Source organism: Astyanax mexicanus, chromosome 13 (assembly GCF_023375975.1).
Source record: "Astyanax mexicanus isolate ESR-SI-001 chromosome 13, AstMex3_surface, whole genome shotgun sequence".
Taxonomy (NCBI): domain Eukaryota; kingdom Metazoa; phylum Chordata; class Actinopteri; order Characiformes; family Acestrorhamphidae; genus Astyanax; species Astyanax mexicanus.
Genome location: NC_064420.1, coordinates 44,406,328 through 44,422,840, shown reverse-complemented (window position 1 = coordinate 44,422,840; position 16,513 = coordinate 44,406,328). Strand labels below are relative to the sequence as shown.

The 16,513-nt window shown below is 36.0% G+C and overlaps 1 protein-coding gene across 2 annotated transcripts in view; it reads left to right on the top strand.

Annotated features, from left to right (window-relative positions):
- Positions 1-11,199: 11,199 nt before the first annotated feature.
- hbs1l (HBS1-like translational GTPase) overlaps positions 11,200-16,513 on the top strand; it is a 58,235-nt gene continuing 52,921 nt past the window's right edge. For both annotated transcript variants that reach the window (XM_007257841.4, XM_015608026.3), the window contains exons 1-4: positions 11,200-11,340; positions 12,647-12,712; positions 14,593-14,730; positions 16,244-16,456. In XM_007257841.4, coding sequence (XP_007257903.4) covers positions 11,298-11,340; positions 12,647-12,712; positions 14,593-14,730; positions 16,244-16,456 — 460 coding nt within the window. In that variant the 5' untranslated portion in view covers positions 11,200-11,297. The remainder of the gene's footprint in view (positions 11,341-12,646; positions 12,713-14,592; positions 14,731-16,243; positions 16,457-16,513) is intronic.

The following is a 16,513-nucleotide window of genomic DNA, read 5'->3' as shown; positions in this document are numbered from 1 at the left end:
ACATGTAGTTGTCATGTTCCTCCTCAAATTAAAAATGCTCTTTTTTGCATGCATATGTATGTTTAAATAGGTTTTTGTATTCTATAAAAGTGGGTCGCAACTAAATGACCACAATTTGAAAATGTTGGCCCGGTCTGAGACCAGTTGAGAACACCTGCAGTACCTGTTTCAGCTGCATATATGCCCATTGAAATGGATGTAATTTAGTTTTATGTAAATATATTAAGGAAGCTTAGTTGGACGTTTGTCTCGAGCACGGATCATCTTCATACTAGGCTACATTTGTCTGCTTTGTTCTTGCTGGAGTGTGACGTGACGTGCAGGTACGATGAATCGCGTAAAAACCAATAAATCGGGTGCCGAAATGTTTATACTTCTGATTCAACCACAATTAAATTCACTCTATGTTCAAGAATGTTTTTTTTTTATGAAGAGAAACCGAGGCTATATTTAAGAAGTAGAAGGTACAGATAATCATGTGAAAATGGTAGGAGTAAAAGTGAAAAGTCTTCTGAAAAATAGTTACTCCAGTAGAGTAGATAACCAAAATGTCTACACAAGTAAGGTACTTGACACCTCTGAAGGTACTAGAGACCCAGACTTAAGTAAAAGCACCAGTGTCCTATCAAAAACAGAAATCAGTGAAAAGTTCTCAGAGTGAAAGGCAGAATGATTCCTAACATTTTTATAATTGTAACAAGTAACGATGCAGCACATGAATAAAAATGTAGTAGGAGAAAAAATAATACTCCAGTAGACGCAGATATTATTACTTTAGTATTTTAGTACTTCAGTACAGTAGTGAAGTAGTTGTACTATGTTACTATACATCTCTGATTATATTATACTTTTATTGTCCTACAGACTTTAGCTGAACTTAATACTGTATATTGACTGGCTGTCTGCAGTACAGCCTGTATCCGTCCACTCTCACTTTCACTTTAAGATAATTTTATGGTTTCAGTTGTCTTTTTTCTTTCAGTTTGCCCTTGCCCTTGGCTTGCCATTAGTCTAATCTAGTCTTAAGGTTTGGAAGCATATATAACATATATAGTATTAACCCTACATTGTTGCAGAACATAGCAATTAAATGAAAATGGTTCTAAAAAAAATTTACTTTGTCTTAGAGAAGTTATCTTATAGATCCTGTGAAGCTGACATGCAAAATATTTAGCCCCCTTTGCTCTGTGACTTTTATTACACCCTAAGGCTTACTAATTGGTAAATATATGCAAATACATGCAAAGTGGCTGAGTTATTCCTAAGTTAATGTATTGGGGAAAGCCAGAAACCACTGGTGGTTCTAAGTTTTTTTTTTCAGTAGCTTATAAGAAAACATCATGAACTTTGCCCTCACTGTGTTATTACACAATCATAAACTCTAGAATGTGCACACTGCTAAAATGAAAGATTACTAGAGTTATATTGGGAACCATTTCTAGTGTTCATTCTTTTATTACTGTAAACTGTAATCATTGAGTTAATATCTTTAATCTGATTGAATACAAATCATTGAGATTAATGTTTAGTCACTGTTTTTCATTGTAAACTTTACTAAAAACTGAACTAAACTCTGAATTAACGCTTTGAGTTGTATTGCTTTTTTAAGTTCTAGTGGTGATTCATTTTCTCACAGTAGACTGTAGTATTAACTTTAAAGTATGAGATCTAGTGATCACTGCTTTTTTCGGTGTAGGCTGTAAACATTGAGGTAAAAGTTGGAGTTACGTTTCTGATTTAAAGTCTTTAAACTGATTTTAACGTAAGTAAACTGTAAACTCTTAAGTGAAAAGAACATTTGTGAAAGATATTTGTTAGAATTTGAGTAAATTTCAATTGGCTTAAAAATAAGTAAACTGTACACAAGTTAATGTAGTGTATTACATGTTTCAGTGTACTTAATTGTCCCTTTGTCTTTTACACACACAAACACACCCACACACACACACATAGCAGATCTGTCGGAATCAGCAAAACCTGTAGGCCTGTGTTTTGTTCCCTCAGCTCTGTCTTGCTCTTATTTACTGTCATACTGTCACGGTCACTTATAATTACATCAGTCGGATTGGCCCATTGTCTCTGTCCACCGATGCTCATGTGGAGCGGAGCTCAGAAATGTGGCATTGTTGTGTCACCGCGTGGGCTGGACATGCTCTTCCATGCATTTCAACAAAAGGCGGGAGAATCTGGGGGGTGCTTGAGATTTTGAGGGGAGAAAACATGTTAGTTACAGACGGATTGCTTTGAATTGTTACTAAAATACAGAGATCAGGTTTCTGAAAGGAATCTGAGTAGTGTTAGACTGTCATTCTGTTAATGCTGGAGACAGCGTTACTGGGTTCCAGTCACTGTTGCACGTGTTCAGCAGATTATCAAACCAATAAAATACAGATTAATTAAGTTAATTCAATTACAGAACATTAGCATTTGGCAAATATTCTGTATATAAATACTATAAGGATAAAAAGAAGAGGAACACCTGCTATCTCATCGTTCCTTCCGAAGTTAAAAGTATTAAAAAAGTACTGTCCAGCAACAGCTTCTGCTAGCTTTTGCATAATTGCTATAAGGATTTGATTGCATTCATTAATAAAAGCTTTAGCGAAGTCATGACCCCACCTCATCCTAACACTCCAAGTCATTCAAAGGTTCCAGAGAACACAGTTCCAATTAGTTCTGCACCAGACATGAGGACAATGTTGGAGCCATTTCTTTGTTTTGGTTAAAGTTGTATTTTGTAGATGTGGATTTAACACTTCTATTTGTAGCATGTGAATATTTGTAGATTTTGTAATTTCTTTAATGTGATAATCTGATTGGCTACTAACTCCACTGTAAAAACATAATGACACATAGAAGACTCCAGAAGCCTCGAGCCAGGAGCATCACAGTCTTTCTACAGTCATGTAACTGTGTAAATTTATTTAGTTAGGAATTCATCATTTGTGTTGTATTTTGATAAGTTTATAGTAAAGATAAAACAATTAAGAAAAGTCAGTAACGAGTGCATTCATTAGAATGGACATCCACAAACGTTTGGATGTACAGTAGTGTATACTGTAATTGTATATATATTGAGCATAATCTGGACAGCATTAGGTGTAAAAGTCATCATGCATTACATAATACTTTCAAAGAAGCAAAGAAAAGCTTGCAATATCGACATCCTCTCACTTGAGCGGATATAGTAGAAATGGAATATGACTCAGTAATGACCTCTATGGAGAATAAGCTCATCTGTTGTGAATGTTAAGTTGTTAGAGTTCTCCTTCATTTCAGGTTGGTTTTAAATTGGAAATATATACATATAATACATTTAAAACAATATCAGGGCTGCTGAATTACTTACTTAATTGATTAGCCAATTAAAATCAAGGGCCTTCATTCACCACACATTAAAAATCATGTATATGAAGGACTGTACAAACATGTTGTCTTTCTTCTTGCTCGTATTTTGTTTTTCTTTTCCGTGGGCTCTCTCTTTCATGGATCTACTTTTTTATTTAGCCTTAGCTTATCTTAGCCAAGCCTAACCATGACGAGCATAGTGCTAAGTGTTTGTTTGTCACCAGCTAATTCTCCTAGTTTACAGCCTCTTGCAGCATTTTATTTATTTATTTATTTATTTGCTTTAACTTTAGCTTTTGGATTTTTTTTTTAATAATTTTTGTTTTGTACTTTGTGTGACGAAATCCCTCTCCTGGTTAAGAGTAGCATTACACATAGCTAGAGGCACACAACTTCTGTCTATGCTTTTGGACATACCATGTCACTAACAAGCTCCTCTTAGTATGTAATGCTGCAGGCTGGAACACAAAGAGGAGGGGGCAGTGGGCGGGGTACCTGCCAATCTATTTCGACTTCACCCAATAAGAAAATTGACCACTTTTTATTAAACCTGTTGCTCAAAATGATTACCTGCATGGTAAGCCTGGAAAGATTTAATTTAATTTGATAATCTGAGGCAATTTGTTCATCAATTAATTTGCACAATAACTATAACTTACATTGAATTTTATGGTCAGGTGAATTAACTAGATTTGTATTTATTCTTCTTTTAATTTCATTCAAGTAAAATAATCATAGAAAATTGATGGAGAAAGAAAATGCTATAGAGTGAACAGTATAGCATACTGCCAAAATGCTACGTTTGCAACTCATAAAAAATATGCTTGCTCTTACAGCCTACAACATAGACGCCAGACTGTTAATTCTGATATATGAGCTACAAGTTTATTTAAAGTAGCCTGGGGGGAATCACTACACACTGATGCTGAGTGTCAGAAACTCTGGGGGAGGAGGGGCACACCCAGTATGCAAATATTTTGTCTCAAAAGCCAATAGAAAAAATAAGCTTGAGTTGATTTAAGTTGATTTAGCTTAGTTTTAATGTATTAATTTGATTGCTTTCATTGAGAAGAGCAGTAGTGAGGCTCGGATGTTGGATAATCACCACCCTACCTCATCCACAACTCCCCAAATCATCCGGGATGTATTGGATGGAGATCCATTATTCCAGAAAACACAGTTCCACTGCACCACCACAACTCAATATAGGGTGTATTTTACCCGTCTTTTGAACAAAAATAAGTAGCTGAGCACATTCAATAGAAGTGGTGTCTATAAAGACTTGGACATATAGGATGCTATATTGAATATATAGTTAATCAAAATGCATTAAATGCGTTTTTGGTGTTTGCTTAACTAAGAGATGCTTTTTGTATTTCGATTTTCTCATATGAATATCATGATTTATAAGTCCATACCTTTTTAACTCTCTCCTCCAAAAAAGCTATCTCTTCATCCACAATTAACGCTAAAATTTAAACCTTTAAAAGTTCTTCTCTCTCTCAGTTAAATTGTTCTAAAACTTAAAAGCATCTTCCTCTCTTGCCTGTGATGTTATGCATCAATGTTTCCTAATTACTTGTCTGTCTTCATTGTTTTTGTGTTTTAACATTTTGTAAGCATCCTTCAGTTATTGAAAAGTGCTCTATGAGTCTAACATATTCTCATTATTAAACCATATTTTAGACTCTAAGGTCCAAAAAACAGGTTGACTCAGACAGACACAGAAGTCTAGACTAAAGCAAACAGGATATTGGAGATGATACCGTGAGTCATTTTGGACTTGTGTCCTTTTCATCTGAGTGAGAAGCAAAGACAATGTCATATTGAGCAATGTACTGTAACTAGATTGTGTGAATTAATGCAATGAACCAACATCATTCTGATGTAATGAAATATTGCAATAGCACAGCGGTCTGCATTCACTGTGCTCCTATGCTGCAGATATTACACTGAAACATGCATAGCTGTCATGACTTTTTGTCATTACCAACAAAATGCACTTTTTACTAGCTGTTGCTTGCAGGATGAAAAACTACCAATTAAAATAGTGCAAATAGCATAAACAGTGTAGTTTTAACAAAAACTGTGATGTGAGCATGCTCAGTAGCAACGTTCAGTATCTCACTTCACACAGGATGGCCATATTTCAAAACTTCAGGAAAGACAGAGAGAATGCGTGAATCACTTCATGAAGTCTCGTTTTGTGAACTTAATTGTTTCTATTAAATATGGTGATCTCTAAGGTGTTACTTATGTTTTGGCAGTGCAACCATAATGAGTAAAATTCCTTAATATTTTTACATGTATATGTAATGTATTTGTATATATTTGCTTACTGGTTGTGTCCTGCTATCACTGACACTTTTTTGAATCAGTTTCTCTGATTTTGTTATTTATAGGTTTATGTTTATCCATCCATCATCCATCTTCCTCTTGATTATATTCCAGAGGTTTTCAATTCGGTAAAATCAAAGAAACTCATCATTTTTAAGTGGTCTCTTATTGTTGTCCAGAGCTGTATATATCCTATGTAATACTGACTACCTGATCCTTTCGAGTCTGACGTTATGCTGACTAAATGTGACCAATCTTGCACTAATGGAGAATTATTTAGTTGGAAAAGGTTGGAAAAGGTGGCATCTGTTAATGTTTCAATCATTAAAATTAGAAGAAACTACTCTTAATGGTACATTGAGGAAATGTTAACTTAAAAAGTATATTTTAATTTAAATTATGTCCACATAGGTAGTTTATAGATATAAGTACATTATACATACTGTACATGCATTGGTTTATACACAACATACAGTACCTATTCTACATTTTCCAGTATTTATTAAGGCAATCAATTTTAGGTAATGTCAATTAGATTTTACAGTGTAAAACTGGCAGTAATAAAGTCTATTAATGCAATATAATACTGTATTCAGCAGTGATGCATGTATCTGATATCAGTAAATAAATACGTTGCACTTCTCTCTTGTCAGTGTGGGTTTCTGAACAAGCCAGTTGTGAAGTAACCTGAGGGAGTTTGCAGACTCGATGGACTGCGCTGATAGGCTGAGATAGACAGTGCTGTGTTCGAGGTTTGCAGAAGGAAAGTTTCCCTTGTAGCAAAAGTCTGTCACCTCGAAAGGCCTTCGACATGTTCACCATGGAGACGACCACGAGCACAAACATATGTACACACACACACACACACACACACACACACACACACACACACACACACACACACACACACACACACACGTGATGTAAGTGGAGTTTTGAGTTTAATTGAACTTTTTTCTTCCTTTCACTGTCATTGTGAGGTTAATTGAACTTTCTCTGTCTCGATCTTCCCCTTTCTCTCTTTCTCTCTACTTCTCTCTTTTTTCTTCTATCTCTCTCTAAAGTAAATGTCTGCTATCTCACAGATCTCGTGACGCCCTTTAGTCAACAAACATCACGCAGTACACGCACACACAGGTCATGACCATCCTGCAAGGTGAAACTAGGGGCACACACACACACACACACACACACACACACACATCGGAGTTTACCTCCTGCTGCTGTGTTTTCCTATCTGTGGCTCAGGCAGCTTCCTGCCCACAGTGTAAAGCAGCAGGGGTGGCCTTTTATTAGGCCTTGATTAGTATCAGTAGATCAAAATGAAATGTGGACAGTCTTTAAAGATAACACACATAAAATAGTGGGTAGGACAGACATCCCACCCTGCAAAACACTAACTTCAGCGAGACAGCATTAAAGCCTCAACCTCAAACTTTCTTCTTCTTCTTCTTCTTCTTCTTCAGAAAAAAAAACAAAAAAACAGCTCAATATAATTTCTGCTTTAATTTATCCCACTGTTGGTAAGATAGGTGTCATAGTTCCTAACATTGTTTTAACTGTGTTATTATTTCACCCCTATACAGAAGAAAAAGACTGTAGTTGGATAATTCTGTACCACTGTGTGCATTAGCCAATTAGCCAGCATAAAAAGAGGCCAATCATGATGATGTTTTTGTTACTTTCTCACTAAGTGTGTATGTGTCTTCCTCTTTTGCCCCTTTCCTTCCCATTGCCTTAATGCTCCCTCTCTTGTTCACTTGCTGGCCCTAAACAAATATTACATATGATCATATATAATATGTGGGCATTAGAGAGCCACTATTAAAATGCGGGAGACTCCCTGAACTACAGTGAGAGGTGGGCTCTTGGGAAAAAAATACTCCAAACAGGCCTATTAATGATGTAGTATGAAAGAGCAGAATTATTTCGCTTTACTTTTTCATTTTATTTACACTATATGTCCAAATGTATGTCTAGCCACTGCAGAGGTATATTGGCAACAGAAAATTAACATATTGGTGTGGGCATTGAGAGTAGAGAGATATAAAGCCACCCCAGTATTGAGCTAATGCTCCATACAGTACTTTAGGGATGAGTTGGGAAGTTTGAGATGAGGTGGAGGTGGTGATTATCCAACATCGTGACCTCACTAATACTCTCTCACTATTGCACTATTGTATAAGTCCTTACAGCAATTCGACCAAAATTGGGTTGTTGTGTGTTGTTGTGAGATATTGTAAAACTGGTTTGAATTTGTTCAACCAATCAGAGGCAGAACTCTCCATTTCCTAGTATTGCTTTGTTTATCTAACTGTTTCTAATTGTTTCGCTGTGTGTCATTTTATTTAAAGTACAGTTTTTATTACAGGGAATTTAAGCAGTTTAACTGTTTCTTTCCATATAAAATATTTTTGTAGGTTAAACTGATGAATCACGTTTACTGATTATATTTATCCTAAGAAGTAGCCCTGAGTAAAAATACTCAAACTTTCCATCGACTATGGACACAGAAAAACTGCCAAGGCACTCTAGCCAAATGAATCAAGGTTGTGTGAGTATATCTGTATCTGTTTGTGTGTGTGAGTGTGTATGTGTGATTGATCTTCCTCTGCAGGTTTTATTTTTTTCTGTGCTGAAAGGTGTCATTCACATCTGTATGACATTTGACACTTGTGCACAGACCTAAATTTAACTCGGAACAAAAACAGACACCTGCAGTACTCACACACTTTCTCAACACTGCAGCTTTGAGGTTCTCTCGCCTCATGCTTTCTTAGAGTGACCTAAATCTACACAGAGTGAGGGATGGAGAGAACAAGAGCATTTCACGGTTCTTTATATGGTTATGTTCAGTGTATTTATGGACACCAATGTGTGGTGGATAGTTGTGGAGAGACTAGAAATAGGCGGTCACAATTACCAGTTTTGTAAGTGATATATTGTTCCAAAAATAATTGCAATAAATAACACAATTATTGTCTTTTTACATCACAAAAAATGTTTGCATCCAGAAGGAATCTTTTGACAGGAATGAATTTAGGTGGGTAGTCATGGCAGATCTTCAGCGATGAGTCACATATTTGTATTGGTTTGATATGACCAATGACCCCGAATGTGGAGGGACTGTGGTCAGCACCAAGATCAACAGTTGCAATTTTCTACAATGGCAGATCACCTTCAGACTTCATTAAAGACACTTTCACAGCCCAATGCCATGTTTTTTCCACTTTTTTTTTCCACTTCCATTTTTTCTCCCCTAATTTAGCTAGGCCAATTGGCCGACCCATTTATCTGCTAGTCAGCTGTATATCCCCCAACGCTAGTGATGCCACAACACAAGGAGAGTAAAGACTAGCACATGCCTCCTCCGAAACACGTAAAGTCTCTTTTCCAACTGAGTAGCATCACAGCGCGCTCTGAGGAAAGTTCCAATAAATCAGCTCACAGATGCCCTTTGCTGATCTACATCTAGGGTGTAGACGTCACCTAGAAGCATCTAGGTTGAGCGCCATCTACCCACCAAAAGAGAGCAAGGACAATTGTACTCTCTCAGGGATCCGGCAGCTGATGGCGAGCTACATGACTTTCGAACCAGCGATCTTCCGATCTCGCTGAAAACTCTCAAATTGACTACGCCATGTGTAGCTGCAAATTTTTGCAACAATTCCCCTTGAGATGAATAGCATAATAATGCAATCACACATTACTTTTAAAGAGCAATTCATAGAGCAACTTGACGTTTCCTCTACCATTGGAAGCTATGGTTGGTAGTGGAAAACTAACTGGGAACCAGATACCAAAAGAGAAAGTAAAGTCAAGTAGGGTAGGCACCATGCACATACCCTTCTTTTGCACCCATTCCACATACTTTTGTAACACCTTGTTAAGAAGTACTTCCAGTAAAACAGGACTCTCTGGAACAGATAAACTTGGACCTTTTGGCATTATGCCATGCCTAATGCTAGGCGTGAGCTAGAGGGGTATAAAGCCCTTCAGCACTGATCTATGTAGTGGAACTATATATGCTTCTAGATAATGATTTAAACACAAACTCAATCTTCGATTGTAGACTAAAATAAACTTGTTTAGTTTAGATTTGGTAATTTATATTTCCCTTTGGTTAAAATGCTGCAGATTCTAGTGTTTATAGAATTAAGGATATAATATAAATGCAATCTCTGAGGTTTGTAGATGATAAATTGGATGGATGCCAGTGTTTCAGGGTGCCCTTGTGTCTATGTTACCTCCTGGCTCTCTCTCTTTAGTCAGCCAGTGAACTAGGTAAATTCCCTTGATTTCAGAAGAAAATATGAATAAGCTTTTGTGCACGTTTGTTGCATATACTGCAGCTTTGTGCAAGGCTACCCAAACAGACATGTGTTACATTTGTATACATCTGTATTAGGAGTAAGACAAGGCGTGGGACTTATATTTAATGTGAATGCATGCATAATCATTTATGACAGTTTCATCAGTGAGATGCATCACATTATGTAAGACCTTTGCTCCTAAAGTCCTGCTGGAGAGACAGAAAGAGAGAAGAGAGAAGCAAGTGAGGGCAGAGGGGGGGAGAAGAAGGTGGTTTCCAGGACAGGATGAGGTGCAGCAGCTGTGGGAGAGTTTCCACTGGGAAATAACTCTCTCAGGGGATTTTTCCACCTGGTAATTTCTCAGTATGTCTCAGAGCCAAAGACCAGTGGCTGAAACAAATTAAATATTTAATTTGTATTTACCATTTAATTAAACATAACTTAATAATAAGGATGCACAAATGTGGCACTGTATTTTTAAGTAAACTACGACATAATTGTCTGTTTTTTTTAATAAAAAAATAGTACAAGAAACATTATTTAAAAAGGTTATTAAAAATAACCCACAAGACACCTTTTAAAGGTGTGTTTTAGGTTTTAAAGGTCTGTTTCAACCATTTTAACAATTTACATGCTTAAATTAAATTATGTTTTATTAGGCGTTTTTTTTTGCTGACCTGATTTCTAAAACTGAATGCTAAAATACAACTTGTATTGTCGTTGTTGTCGTGTGTCATAATTTATCATGATAAAGAATTAATTGCTCACTACATTTATCTAAAAGAGATAAAAATTTTGTCAGGTCATTTTGGAGAATTTGTATTGGTCCATTCATCAATTTTTATTTTTTAAACAATGTAAAGGATATTTTGTACGTTTAAATTGTGTAGTAAATTACAAATAAACAAAAATAATAAATAATAATAATAATAAAAAAGTATTTTATTGGACAGGAACGATATGTGTTTAAAGTAAATACAGATTTAAAAAAAATATATATAATCTGGAGCTTATGTACTATTTATGAAAGAACTTGGGGAACCCTAGAAGAATCCAAAAACTTTATGGCATCATTTCACTGTCTACCATGTTTTTGCAACATAAAACACATAAAAACATGCAATTATTGATTATTAAATAATTTAATAAAAACAAGATTAAAGTGACTTTTATTCCAAAAGTCTTCACTGCGCATGCGCGCCCTCGCCGCGTTGACGGGTAATCATGGCGGCAGTGGAGTGAGACGCATATGCCTGAACTTTAGCCTGGAAAAAGCACAGAAAACTCCCTGAATAAACCATGTCTCGCCACAGGAATGTCCGGGGCTATAACTACGACGAAGGTAGATTATATACCAGCTAGTGTGCGTGTGGCTGTCTCAATAAACGAGTTTTAAAAGCTGGAGATAAGAGCTGAGAGCTGGTTAGCTGGGTGGCTCAGTTAGCTTAGCTTAGCCTGGCCCGGTGTGATTGTTTGAGTGATGGCGTGTCAGTACTTTACCGCTGTTTATATGTAATAAACTGTCTGTAGAAGTTCCTGTCGTGCTTAAATCTGCTGTAGAATAGCTGTACTTACATTTATCACCTTTCAACAACACGCTGCTTGCGTTTCTGCCAGTATATTTTTAGCAGTATGAAGTTACTGCAGTGCTAATGCAGCTATCTGCATCTGCTAACCAACCGTTAGCTAACTTCAGTCTGAAACATGTCCATTTATGAGCTTAACTAAACACTTATTTGTGTTTATGCTTTGTGTTAAACATATAAAACATATAAACATATAAACTGTCTATATTTTAATGTTGTAGATCTGCTCTTTTGTGGTGTTATCTGTTTTGGTGAAATTGTGCAAATTAATAAACATTAACCTAATAAAAGCAGTCAGTAGTGTTCTTAATGTTTCACTAAATAAGCATATTTTAACGATTAAGATTTATATGAGGCTCTAATACATATATAAACTGTCTTTATTTTAATGTTGTAGATATGCTCTTTAATGGTATTGTCTGTTTTGGTGAAATTGGGCAAACTAATGAACATTAATAGCTAATAAAAGCATGTGTGTTATTAGTATTTCAGTAATAGAGCTTAAGTTAACGTTTAGGACTTATGTGTGGATCTAATAAATATATGAATTGTCTATGTTTTGAAGTTGTGTCAGACAATGCTGCTGTTTACAGGTTTGATGACCAGGCCATATGTGAGTAGCTGACTCAGTGTTTAATGCCATTTGGTACACTGTGAGTGTATTTAGAGCTGGGCAACAAACCGATATTTGATTGTATCGTGATTCATTTTGGAATTGTATCGACAATATGCTTTAATATACATATCAAAGATATCACCATTATTGCTTAAGGAACACCGATCCTGCTCTACTTTTCATTAGAGTTTTAAAGTGTTTAATTAATGGATGGCATTCAGCAAAAAAAAAAAAAAAAAAGCTGAATAAAAAAAACACTTTACTTTGCATTGAAGAGTATTTAAATAGCAGTGTTTTAAATTAATTGGTTTGACGGGTGTGCCAAAACATTGTTAAAAAAAGAAATATAATTTATTGTCTATACATATTGTGCTTTAAATAATGTTTTTACAATCTCTCTTTCCTAATTGAGCCTAATTTTGTCTTCTGTTCTCTTTTCCTCACAGATTTTGAAGATGATGACATTTATGGACAGTCAGTGGATGATGATTACTGCATCTCCCCTGCTACAGGTTGGTTCTACTGAGATTGTGGTAATTACTCTCATGTCATGTGACTCTCTGTAACAGTACTGATGTTGTGTGTGATGCTGGTGGTGTTGGCTAGGTTGTGTAGGCTGTGTTTTGTTGTTTTGATAAAATGAGGCGTAAATATTTTTCAAGTAAAGTCCAGTCGCCAAAACAGTGATAGTCAGTGATTAGTCCTTACCTCTGAAATGGCCAATTAACAGCCTCAACTCTAAGTTTATTTTTTTAGATGTTAGTCATAATTAATGAGGCATGAAAGTCGTGGTTTGGTTCTCACAATGGTTTGGATTTCACCCTTCTACCTTCCGAAAGGCATCATAGAACCAATCTTCACTTTGTTAATTTCAAACTCTTGAATGAAGGTGTAAATAATTTGGAGGAATAGTCTTTTAAAAATATCAGTCAAAAGCCCTGTCCGGACAGGATTAGTTTTTTTGGGGGGTCCTGAGGAAATTTTCTCTTTTATGGGGAGTCCTCTGTGATTATTAACATCCGGAATGACCATGTTTGGGCAAAATTACAGGCTGAATTATCTACTGTTTTTCGCTAATCTCCGTGGTCCTCCAGTAATTTTATTCCCGTCCAGATTTCTGAGTTCCGTCACCTCGAGTTTAATAAAATGGCTATTTGTCCTCTGTCACGCACCATATTTACACTTTGGACGCTTGTTTCCATGGAGATTCATGTAAACAAAACAGCGAGTGGAAATGGAGGAGCTACTGAACGCGGTGTCACGTTATCGAGAAAAAAAACCTCACAGGTCCCCCTGTTTATTTCAATTGCAGTCTGGATGTAAGAGTTTTATCACTGAGTAGAAGGGTGAAATATTTTTCACAGATGTCCCCCTGAGAAACTAATCCCGTTCAGATAGTGCTTAAGATGCTTTGGGGAAAGGGTTGTCAAACACAGTCCTAGAGGACACCACCCAGATGGACCACATTTTTGCTTCAGTCTGACTGACAGCCCAAAGAGATGGAGCACTGATTTAGGTAGAGAAGTGTCCAGCACAAGTTCCAGAACTGTGAAAAAGAATATCTTGAAATCTATTACAATTCCCACAATACCATGCAATCGTTTGGGTGAAACATGCTGTTGAATTTTCATCCTCTCTTGTTATCTGCGCCTTACAGCTTATTTTAATGCTCTGTGAGACTGTGTGTACAGAACCATGCCAAACCATCTGTCCTAATGCAGAAACCATTATGAATTATTCAGCATTTATAGCACATTCTGGAATTTAAGAGGTTAACCAAGAGTTAGTTTCCAAAGTGTTGCTTCTTTAGTTTTCTCTGCAGCTACAAGGCTAATATAGGAATTAATTTATCTCTCTGTATCATCTAAAATCTTAAAAAAATATATAATCCTTTAATAGCCTCATCAACCAAACTGACTAGGGTTTGAAACCCTGGTTAGGCTTTTACACATCAACACCAAAGATCGTCCTGAGCAGGTATTTTAAATCTACGTTGGCCTACCTGTGCAACGTAATTTAAAGTCGCTCTGGATAAGGGCGTTGCTGTAAAAATGCTATAAAATACACTGTAAGGTTTTATTCAGCATTAAGTTGTAGTCTTCAAAATACTACCAAATGTTCTTTGACTAATAACATTTACAAATGTTTATTAAGGATTCATTTGATATACTTAAAATTAGAATTTTAAGAATATTTTGACATAAGCAGTATAGGGCCAGGTGCCCATAGTCAAATAAAATTAGCTTAGGCTAAAAAAATAAATTAGTTTTTAGTGAAAATGCATCCAAAATCCATGCATAATCTCTAAACACATTTAAGATATCTTTTACAGCAGGTCATAAATTACTTTGAGATGCGTTCAGAGCTGATTGTGGTTTTGTTACTTTCACAGCTGCTCAGTTTATCTACTCACGTCAGGACTCGAGACAGGCTCGGCAGGTAGAGCCACTGGAGGAGGAGGAAAATGAAGAAGAGGAGGAGATGCCAACCTCACCTACCGCCGAACACATGCTTGACCCATTGGAGCAAGGTGCACATGCATTGCGTGCTAGAGCTAGGATGTGAAACGTTGTGTACAGAAGTCATTCAGAGAGGTTTGATGTGAAAATGATTCATTGTAGATGAATTGAAACAGCCAGTGAACCTTTATAGGTTGTTATCCATGGTTTAAAAGAAACAAGATGCCCCCACCCCAAACACTTTATATATATATATATATATATATATATATATATATATATATATATATATATATATATATAAATAAGCTAGCTTGTATGTATTAGTAGGTAATAGTAAAAGCATGGTTCGGACGGTTGTGAAAAACCAGAAAAAGTTATGGAATTGGAAAATAGCAATTTCCAGGCTTAGATCATTTTTGGAAAAATATAAATACCCAGAAAGTTTTTGAAAAGTCATGGAAATTTGGTCTACAAATGTTTGTGTTTCAGTTTATTGATAGAGAAAATCTATTTGAGCTAACAAATACATCAGTTCAGAGTTAATTCAGTAATTTAGCCCTACACAATGGAGCTCTCAGGATCTGACACACACATTTTATTACTATTTTATTATGTGTGTCAACATTTTGTCTGATTTGTTTATTATTTTTCACTTTAATCAATTTTGATTATAGTTTTAGTTGAATTTTGGTTTTATTGTCCATGTCCGCACTGATGTTTTAAAAATTGTATGGTTTTTGCCTTGAAGGCATGAAAAAATCATGGAAATTTATTGGTTAAAATGTGGATGAACCCTCTAAAAGTATATATGTAAGACCACACACTAAGCACAGATCTTTTATAAAACTTTGTGTTGCATCAACACTGTAAATAATGCTGAAAAACATCAATTCAAACCACTGTGACATATAGATTATATGGACAAATGTATTGGGATACCTGTTTATTTTTATTGTGTTTTTTCTTTTTTTTATTAAATCAGTGTTACTGAGGTCAGGGTGTTGGATAATCACCACACCCTCTCATTTAAAAAGTATCGATATTCCAGAGTACACAGCAGTATCCACTAGGGGTGGGCGATATGGCTCTAAAATAATATCACAATATTTCAGGGTATTTTTTGATAACGATATACTTGGCGATATAGGAAAACAGAAAAATAATTCATTCATTTCAGGAATATAGTATAAGAGTCTAACAGTATAATCATAATGTGGCAAAATAAATAATATGGCATAAAATAATATAATGCAGCAAAAAATATTGCAGAATATTTAGTGCATGCATATAAACTGCAAACTAAAACAATTATACAATAAATACACTTAAAGCTTCACAGTAAATAATAGACTACTTTTAAGACAGAACATCTCTATTATCACGATATGGATTTTTAATATCATGATATTTCTGTGTCAAGATATATTTTATACGATATAATATTGCCCACCCCTAGTATCCACTGTTCCACAGCAAATGAGGTTCAACCTTTGCCTGTTTTGGCTGCACATGTATTTATTTCTGCACTGGTTGTTCCTGTACTGTAATCATATTAAATTCTAAGTGTGCATCTCTGTTCAGGTCGGTTGTACTCCTGCCTGGACCAGATGAGGACGGTGCTCGGAGACTCGGTCCCGGACTCCACTCTGACCCAGGCTGCCCTGAAGAACGACTGCGACCCCCACCGAGCTCTGGACTCCATTCTCTCTTCAGAAAGCAGCAGCTCGCAAAAAACAACTGCACCCAAAACCATCACGCAACCAGAGCCCACCGCAGCTCCCCCACCACAGAAAGGTACACACACCCAGTCAGCCTCATAACAGGGCTGGTGTCACGTCTCAGTGGACCACT